Source organism: Carcharodon carcharias, chromosome 13 (assembly GCF_017639515.1).
Source record: "Carcharodon carcharias isolate sCarCar2 chromosome 13, sCarCar2.pri, whole genome shotgun sequence".
NCBI classification, from domain to species: Eukaryota; Metazoa; Chordata; class Chondrichthyes; order Lamniformes; family Lamnidae; genus Carcharodon; species Carcharodon carcharias.
The window spans coordinates 64,231,535-64,240,965 of NC_054479.1; the positions used below are offsets into that span (position 1 = coordinate 64,231,535).

The 9,431-nt window shown below is 42.0% G+C and overlaps 1 protein-coding gene across 1 annotated transcript; it reads left to right on the forward strand.

Annotated features, from left to right (window-relative positions):
- The first annotated feature begins 587 nt into the window (after positions 1-587).
- Positions 588-9,124, forward strand: ddt (D-dopachrome tautomerase). The gene is made up of 3 exons (XM_041203156.1): positions 588-777; positions 4,587-4,762; positions 8,923-9,124. Exons 1-3 carry the CDS (start codon positions 670-672, stop codon positions 8,993-8,995), a joined length of 357 nt encoding a protein of 118 aa, XP_041059090.1. The 5' UTR covers positions 588-669; the 3' UTR covers positions 8,996-9,124.
- The last annotated feature ends 307 nt before the right edge of the window (positions 9,125-9,431 follow it).

The following is a 9,431-nucleotide window of genomic DNA, read 5'->3' on the forward strand; positions in this document are numbered from 1 at the left end:
CTTTCAGCCAGAGTACACTGAGGGGCTGTGAAAGGTATAGACCCCTCGGGCTGTATGACTCAACATTGAATGTATACTGTAAATATTACATATATCCCAATTGTATTGAAGCACCTCAGAGTGCAACATGATCAATGTAGAAAATTTGAATACAATTGCACTTTCTCTAATGACCATTTTGAAATGTTTGTAATGTTCCTCTAGATATTTTATTAAAAAGGTCTATTTTTGCAAAATAAAACTGAGGTGAGTTAGAGACTTCGTAAAACCCCTGGGGCTGTATGTTTGACATGTAATATTGTAAATATTAACTGTAATCAGTAACATACAGTATTGAAAGAAACTGATTTGTTTAGCACTTTATGTGATATCAACTTTGAACGGTAAAGTAATTTACTTCGTAAACTTTATAAATAAAGTATATTTTGGGGACAAAAATGAGAATAGGGTCTTCCCCAGGCAATTGAAACGCCTAACATGAAAACGAAAAATGTTGCAAATTACTCAGCAGGTGTGGCAACATATGTGGAGAGAGAAACAGTCAAAGTTTCAGACCTGAGACCTTACATCAGTACTGGGACACAGACTTTGTCCCGCCCCTCCCTTCCCCAACTCTACGTTCATATCCCGGACTGTTTTGGTACACTGGGTTTCCAGCCGAGTAGGAAAATGCCCTTTATCGACCTTGAGAGTAACCTGCCTGCGAGCCGCTTCTCCGAGGAGCTGGTGAACAAGCTGTGCTGCGCGGCCGCCACTATCCTCGACAAACCCAAGGAGGCAAGTTCACATTTTTTAAAGAGGGAATTTCAGAGGCTTTTCACTTGGACACTCTTCAGGGAACTGAGCTGTCTACTGGAAGGGACTGAAATGCTGCCTCACGGGAACAGGAAATTCACGTCAGTTTGAGGATCTGACCTGAAACATTTCTGCAACTTGCTCCGACGTATATCAGCCAATAATTGAACTTTGAAAACAAAACTACGATTCTCCAAGAGGGTGACAGTCTGGAAGAGGAACTAAGTTCTGTTGAATTTGTGCGATTGTTTTAGCTTGACACTGTGTTTAAAGCATATTTTGTGTTATAGCCTAGGCCGCTGCTGAAGGTTGTGAGGCTGCAGAATTCGTAATTGAAACAAATCATGACAAGGTTTAATAATAGGTTAAATAAAATTACATCGAAATCTCAACAGGGAAATAGGTTTTGCGATAGTGTAGGAGGCAACAATCACCTAGAAAATCAACACTGGCAGGGTTTCTGTTAGCCCAGTGTGGAATGTACAGATTTTCTCCCTGTGGAGACTCATACCACTCACTCAAGTACAGAGAGCATAGTGCAGGTTAGCAGACCGAGCTTCAGTACCCACCCCTTAGGCAAATGTGACCAAGGAAACAGCTAGAGTTTAACTCACCAAAACCACAAAAGCTATCAACGCAAAGAACTAAGTTCATAGCTAAGAGCTAAGTCTGACAGGCTTATGAGAAACACTAAAACAAAAACAGAATTACCTGGAAAAACTCAGCAGGTCTGGCAGCATCGGCGGAGAAGAACAAAGTTGACGTTTCAAGTCCTCATGACCCTTCAACCAGACCTGCTGAGTTTTTCCAGGTAATTCTGTTTTTGTTTTGGATTTCCAGCATCCGCAGTTTTTTGTTTTTATCTCTGTGTTTAATTGACTGCCACTTCTCTTCAAGAAATGCCTACCTTGAGGAAGTACTGCTCTTCAGTTCTGTTGAAGGGTCATGAGGACTTGAAACATCAACTTTGTTCTTCTCCGCCGATGCTGCCAGACCTGCTGAGTTTTTCCAGGTAATTCTATTTTTGTTTTGGATTTCCAGCATCCGCAGTTTTTTGTTTTTATCTTTTTTTTGTTTTTATTTATGAGAAACACTCCCAGTCCCAGTATGACACTCCTAACTTGCTCCAGCCCAGATCCCATGAGAGCCAGGGCCTCCTCAGTCTTCCCTAAAAATAGGGAAGTCTTGTTACAACTGTACAGGGTGTTGATGAAGCCCCACCTGGAGTACTGTGTACAGTTTTGGTCCCCGTATTAAGAAAGGATATACTGGCACTGGAGGCAGTATAAAAGAAATTCACTAGGCTGACTCTTGGGATGAAGAGTTGACTTATCAAGAATGGCAGAACAGGTTAGGCCTTTACTTATTAGCGTTTAGAAGAATGAAGGGTGATCTTATTGAAACGTACAAGATTCTGAGGGGGCTTGACAGGGTAGATGTTGAGAAGATGTTTCCACTAGTGGGGGAATCTCATACCAGGGGACATAGTTACAGAATAAGGGAACACTCATTTAAAACTGAGATGCGAAAGAATTTCTTCTCTGAGGGTAGTGAATGTCTGGAATTCTCTACCCCAAAGAGTTGTGGAGGCTAGATCAGTGAAAGAATTTAAAGAGGAGGTAGATAGATTTTTAAAATATTGGGGAATTGAAGGCTATGAGGAGCTGGCACGGAGGAGGATTGAGGCCTGGGGCAGATCAGCTAAGATCTTATTGAATGGCGGGGCAGGCTTGAGGGGCCGAATGGCCTACACCAGCTCCTATTTCTTATGTTCTTATTATTACCAGTGCCCTGGAGTATTGCAGGTACTTTCCTGGCTTAGGTACTGCAATATTGTGTCTGTCACTGAGGATTAGAACTGTAGACATTTACACAGGAGGCCACCCATGTGTTGGCCATAACAACTATTTGGGTTTGTATAGCATCATAATGTAGAAAAAGAACACCTCAAGGTACTTCCCAGAGAGGCAATCAGACAGGAATGCCAAAGGAGGATGACAAAAGCTTGGACAGAGAAGTGGATTTAAAGGAGGAGCGCAAGTAGCATTTGGGGGGTGGGGTGGGGTGGGGGCGTTGGTATTCCAGTGTGGGACCTACATAGTTTAAGGCACAGTTATCAGTAGTGGGCAAATGAAAATGGAGATGGGGGCGGTGACTCAAGTGGCCAGAATTTTCACAGGGTTGCAAAGCTGGAGGAGAGGTTAAGAAATAGCAAGGGGTGAGGATGTGAAGGTATTTTAAATTGGGAAGCTGAGAACCAATGGAAATCAGTGTCTGTTACAATAAATGGTTTAAAAAACTTTATTAAATCTCAGGCAATTGAAAGAACAAATGGTGGAGCAATCAAAATTGAGAATGCTCAAGAGGCCAAACTAGAAATTTGCAAATATCTCGGAGGGTGGTAGGGCTGGAGATTATAGAGATGGGGTGGGGCAAGGCCGTGGAGGGAATTGAAAACAAGGATGAAAATTTTAAAATGGAGGCATCATTTAACCAGGAGCCAATGTAAGTCAGCGAGCACGAGGGTGATGGGTCAATGGCACTTGGTGAAAGTTAGGACACGGGCAACAGAGTTTTGGATGACCTCAAGTTTATGGAGGGTTGTGTGTGAGAGGCCAGCCAGGATAGTCAAGTCTGGAGGTAACAAAAGCATGGATGAGGGTTTCAGCAGCAAAAGCCCTTAGGAAGGGACAGGCATAGGCAATGTTACAGCTCTGGAAGTAGGCGGTCTTAGTGACACCACGGATATGTGGTTGAAACTCAAATATCACACCAAGGCTGCAAAAAGTCTCATTGAGCAGCAGACAGTTGCCAGGAAGAGGAATAGAATTTGTGTTGAAGGAACAGAGTTTGTGGTGGGAAGCAAAGATAGTGACTTTAGCATTTAATTGGAAGCAATTTCAGCTCCTCCAGTCCTGGATGCTGGACAAGCAGTCTGGTAATTTAGAGACAATGGAAGGATCAAAAAAGGTGGTGCTGAGGTGGAGCTGGGTGTCTTCAGCATACATATATAAACTGTTTTTGAAAGATGTTGCTGAGGGACAGATCCTTGGGAGACAGCTGAAGTCACTGCAGGATGGGAGGAGAAGTCATTGTTGGTGCCTCTCTGGCTATGTTTAGATAAGAATGGAATCAAGCTAGTGCAGTCCCGCTCAGCTGGACAATGGTGGAAAGGCATTAAATGCAAATGGTGTGATCCACTGTCTCAAAGGCTGCAAACACAGAATCACATAATTGTTACAGTACAGAAGGAGGCCATTCAGCCGATCATGTTTGCACCGGCTCTCCGAATGAGCATTATGACTTAGTGCCATTCTGCTGCCTATTCCCCATAACCCTGCACATTGTTTCCATTCAAATAATCATCACTTGCCGTCTTGAATGCCTCAATTGAACCTGTCTCCACCACGCTTCCAGGCAGTGCATTCAAGACACATTGAGAAAGATGAGGGGGAAATAGTTTGTCTTTGTCACAATTACATAGGATGTCATTTGTGACTTTAATAAGAGGCGTTTCTGTACTGTGCAGGGCAGAAATCTGATTGGAGAGATTCACACATGGAGTTCCAGGACAGATGGGCACAAAATTGAAGATGACTTTGGAGAGGAAAGAGAGTTTGTTTTTTAGAGTAGAGCGGTGGTGACAACAGATTTGAAGGAAAGAGGGACAATACCCAAGGAGAACTGGTAACAATATCAGCTAATCTGGGAGCCAGGAAGGGAAGTTAGGTGATCAGTAGGTTAAGACCCTCCTTAAAATTTATTCATGAAACAGTTTTTTCTTTTTATAGAGGATCAATGTGACTGTGAAACATGGCCTGTTAATGGCCGTTGGAGGCAGCATGGCTCCCTGTGTCCAACTGGCTGTGTCTTCCATTGGTGTGGTGGGCACGGCTGAGCAGAACAAGCAACACAGTGCCAAGTTCTTTGAGTTCTTCACACAGGAGCTGGGAATAACTGCAGACAGGTAAGTCTCACTTCTTGAGTCAGAGGGTTATGAGTTCAAATCCCATTCTGGAGACTTGAGAATATTATCTAGGCTGGCACTTCAGCACAGTATTGGGGAAGTGTAATATTGTTGAAGGTACTGCCTTGCATTTCTATAGCACCTGTCATGACTTTAGGACATTCCAAACCACTTTACAGCCAAAGGAGTACTTCTAAACTGTAGTCACTGTGATAATGTAGAAAACACGGCAGCAAATTTGAGTACAGTAACCTCCCAGAAACTGCAATGTGATACAAACTGAGGTTCCATCTGCCTTCTTAGATCGACTTAAAAGATTCCATTGCATTATTTCGAAGAAAATCAGTTGTTCCAGGGAATTAACCCAAAATTTATCCATCAACCACCATTAAAACAGAATATCTGGTTATTATCATATTGTTGTTTGTGGGAGCGTGCTGTGCACAAACTAGCTGTCATATTTCATACAACAGTACACCAGAAGTACTTCAAAATGCTATGGGAATATTGTTTGAGATTGTGAAAGGCACTAAATAAATGCAAGACTTTCTTTAGGGACAAGGAAGGGGCAAAGTTTCTGAGGTGAAATGAACGGTGGCATGACTATGTTATAGGGAGGAAGGAGACTGGAGAGAATATGAGTTGTCGAGTTTATAAGGAATGAGGTGATATTTGGGGAGGTGGGGTAGTTGGTCATGAGGGAAAAAAGGAGACAGAAGTGATGGACTTGATGGAGTTTGGAATTATAAACCAGAGTAAAGTAATCTGAAAGAACATTAACCAAACTTCCAAGGGCATTTGAAAAATGCTTTGTATCCTTTTGAAACAAGCTGAAGCCACTTTCTTCAATTAAAAAGTAGGTTTTGATATCTTCAGAGTTTCCTTGTTCTGTTCCTGCGAAGGTGTAATTGGGGTTAAACCTGATGTTTGTTCAGTGTTTTCATATTAGGTGCCATAGAAATCTTAAAACCTGTCTGGACTGTGTTGATTTGAATCAATGAAATGCATCAAACACTGGATCAACAGGAGTAGGCCATTCAGCCCTTTAAGCCTGTTCCTCCATTCAATTAGATCATAATTGATGTGATAAATTGATTATTTCTGCTCCCTTCCTGTTATTCAGCCATGCCACCTTTCACCATTAAAACAGATTATCAATTAACTCCATCTATCTGCCTTGATTCCTTATCCCTTAATATCTTTGCCTAACAAAAACTCTAGCAATCTCATTTTTGACATTTTCAATTGACACTACCCACCCTCCTCCACAGCCTCAACAACCTTTTGGGGAACAGATTTCCACTCCTTTTTGCATGAAGTGCTTCCTGATAACATGGTTGAGCTCTAATTTTGTAAGGGCTGGACTCCCCCACCAGAAGAAATAGTTTCTCTCTGCATACTGTTGGAATACTCTATGAGCTATCTAGTACATAGGAGCTTAGAGTTTGTGACCTAAAAGTAACAAATTAGAAATAGAAAACATCGAGTTACTTCATTGCAGTTCCAAATGTCAAAGGTGAAAGAAAGTTGCAATTATTTTTGACCTTATGCTTCATATAGCAACACACTGATTGTAGGAGCTTGCTGTGCACAAACTAGCTGTCATGTTTCCCACTTACTCACATCAAGAGTTTGCATTTATATAGCACTTTTCACATCCCTACAGCATCACAAAGTGTTTTACAGTCAATGAAGTACTTTTGAAATGTAGTGACCGTTGCTTTGTTGAAAGAATACCGCAGCCATTTTGCAAGTGGCCAGATCCTACAAAGACAATGAGATAATAACCAATTTGGTGATGTTGATTGTAGTGGCCTCATCAGGGAGAGCACGGCTACGTTCGCTGCCGGATGTCCCTAGAGAGGGAGCACGCGGTGTCTGCTGACACTCTCGAGGCCTTCCGTGCTCGGTGGGCACCGTGGGGACTGGGGTGTTTTGTTGACCCCTTTGATCACATTTTGATTTAAAGTTTGTAAGGTTCCTTTAAACTTTGTCCTTGGTTTTACAGCTGACCTGAATTAGGGGCTGTGCCTGATTTATCCCAATTTTGTTGATTTGGTTTTCATTTAAAAGATTATCAGGGAGAGCGCTCCAGCCCTTACAATAGTGCAGTGGGACCTTTTATGTCTACTTGAGATGATAGATGGGCCCTCAGTTTAATGTCTGACTCAAAAGCCAACACTTCTGTCAGTACTGCATTGGTGTGTCAGTCTGGATTATGTGCCCAAGTCTTTACAATGGGGCTTGAATACACAACATTGAGACTCGAAAAGGAGAATGATACAATTAAGTTATAGCTGACAGTCAAAGCTGCTACTGAAAGCAAGGCTTTTGTTGCTCCGAATGTCATAAGACTTATCACATCAGGTACAATATGCCTGGCTTGCTTTTCTTTGGAGCCTCTAATTTGAGAGCTTCAGTATCTTTCAACGTTTTCCTGTTCACCATCCACTATTGTGATAACAATTTGATGCTTTTTCTCTAAATAAGAGAAAAAAAATCCAAGATTCTAATTATTTGCTGTGGGCATGGCAAATGGCAGTTAGATGGAAAATTCTGAGAGCTGGTGATGTGAACAAGTGGAGAGAAATGTACTTTAAGTATCCTTTGGTAAGTGCCAAGGAGTTATAAATGTGCCTAAACTTTTAAACGGCCGAATTTTGCACAGCAGAAGAAATGTGCTCCTTTGCTTTAATTCCCAGATCACCAGTTTAATTTTGAAACTTATTGTTCTATGTGGTGCTCACACTAAGTTAGAGTGCACACTGTTTTGTAATTACAGCAGTGGTCACTCTCTGTAATAAACAATGCAATGGATTTTGGTCTGTGTTTGGTATTCTGGCCCAAACTTGGAGCTGGGTGACCAGTGTTCATCCAAACCAAGAACTGATGAGTTTTGGTCTCGGGCCTCATTCATAGGGGCTGATCGCTTCTTCATGGGCAGCTTGCCCGAAAGAGGAGATCAATGTCAGGCCATTTGACTCGCCAGTAGCGACCCTCAAGTAAATCCCGAGGGAGGGGTTTGGATTGAACTACATGGAGGACTGGGGTTGGGGAATCGTGACTGGTGTCAGTCTCCATTTCTGCTCCTGTTTTCCAAAAGAGATAAAATAAAATGAACTTGACTTTTGTTAATTGTCGCTGAAGAATCCTTAGAGGATTACGCCTGATGCCTGTTCCTCTCATCAGTGATTCATTTCTGGATGGACTCCTTCAACAGGTGTTAAGCCCATAATTTACATACGGAAGGAGCCTAGTTTAGATGCCCGCCTGAGACGCTTGAAGAAGGGTCAACGACTGTCAAAATTGTGTTGCTCCCATTTTAGGCCCAAAAAACAATGCAGTGCGTACCATTTTTTTTTACCTTGATGCATTAACAGCTTTATCCAGTTCTACATAGGACTTTGATAAATGGGGAGGCAGGCTTTGAGACTAATTGCCTTTCCAGGGTAATTGCAGACTATTCAAAGGTCATCCAGGAAGGCATAGATAATACGTTTCTTCTCTTCTTCACCACAAATCATCTTAAATCATGCATCTGTGACTACTTCACCTTCAGCTCTAACAATAAGTGTGTGCATCTCATGGACTTTTTTCTTATAAAGATTGAGACTATCTGATGTGCTGTTTCCGTTCCTTTGTCTAACCCACCAGGCCTAACTTCCTCTGTAAGGTACCCTCTGCCCTAATCCTGAATTTACATCTTTAATTTCTGTCCTATCTCCCCTCATGCCCTCTGCGGCATTGAAAGACATTCTGTCTACCACACAACTGAACAATGTCGTGAATTCCATTGCCAGTGTGATCTCAGATATATAGGCCATACATCTCAACAATTGACTCATCAAATCAAATAACATCTTCCTCCGGTGGTTCGTAATACGCAGGGTACAGACAGTACTCAACCAGCCCCTGCTTGCAAAATCCAAAACAAAACGTCTACTGTTAGATGTGATTCTGTGATTGGGCAACATTTGCTGAACAATTCTGAGTGCGCTGATAGCCACACTAACAACCATTTGTATATGTGGCTCCATACTATTCTCCTAAGCAGCTGGCAAAGCCAAACTTGATTTATCCAATTTAGTATTTCTTAACAGAAACATACATAATTGAACATTGATTCGCTGTTCATTTACCTTTTAATTATTTTTTTCCAGGATCCTGATTCGATTTTACCCTGTGGAGAAGTGGCAAATTGGGAAAAATGGGACCGTCATGACCTTTCTGTAAACAAACTTTAGACTGGAAATCTTATGTGATGACAAGCACCTGTTTGTCCTACCATGCCCATGGTGGGCAAGTCATGTTCTTGAGCATGCTACAATATCTAATATTAAACATTTCCAATGGTGCATTGAACTTTGACCCAGATACTAATTCAATGGACAGTAGTCCAGAGGTGAAGAAGTGCTTTTGGATTCATAGAATCTTAGTGTTAGTAGAACCTTGGCTAGAGAGGGAGAAGACCTACTCTTGATCACGATTCATTGATCTCCAGCTGTCACATGTGAACAGGACAAGGCTTTACAGTCTATCTGCTGACACATATGATTAAGGATCCCATGAATGATGGTCAAATGGCCAAGGTCTATTGCTCAGTATGTATTGTGCTGTCCAACAGAATGGAGACATTGGAGTCCATTGTGTAGAGATCATTGCCATACAT

Coding starts and splice junctions, on each gene's coding strand:
- ddt (XM_041203156.1), top strand. CDS start 670: ATGCCCTTTATCGACCTTGAGAGTAACCTGCCTGCGAGCCGCTTCTCC. Junction 778..4,586: donor TCCTCGACAAACCCAAGGAG/GCAAGTTCACAT, acceptor TTCTTTTTATAG/AGGATCAATGTGACTGTGAA. Junction 4,763..8,922: donor CTGGGAATAACTGCAGACAG/GTAAGTCTCACT, acceptor ATTTTTTTCCAG/GATCCTGATTCGATTTTACC.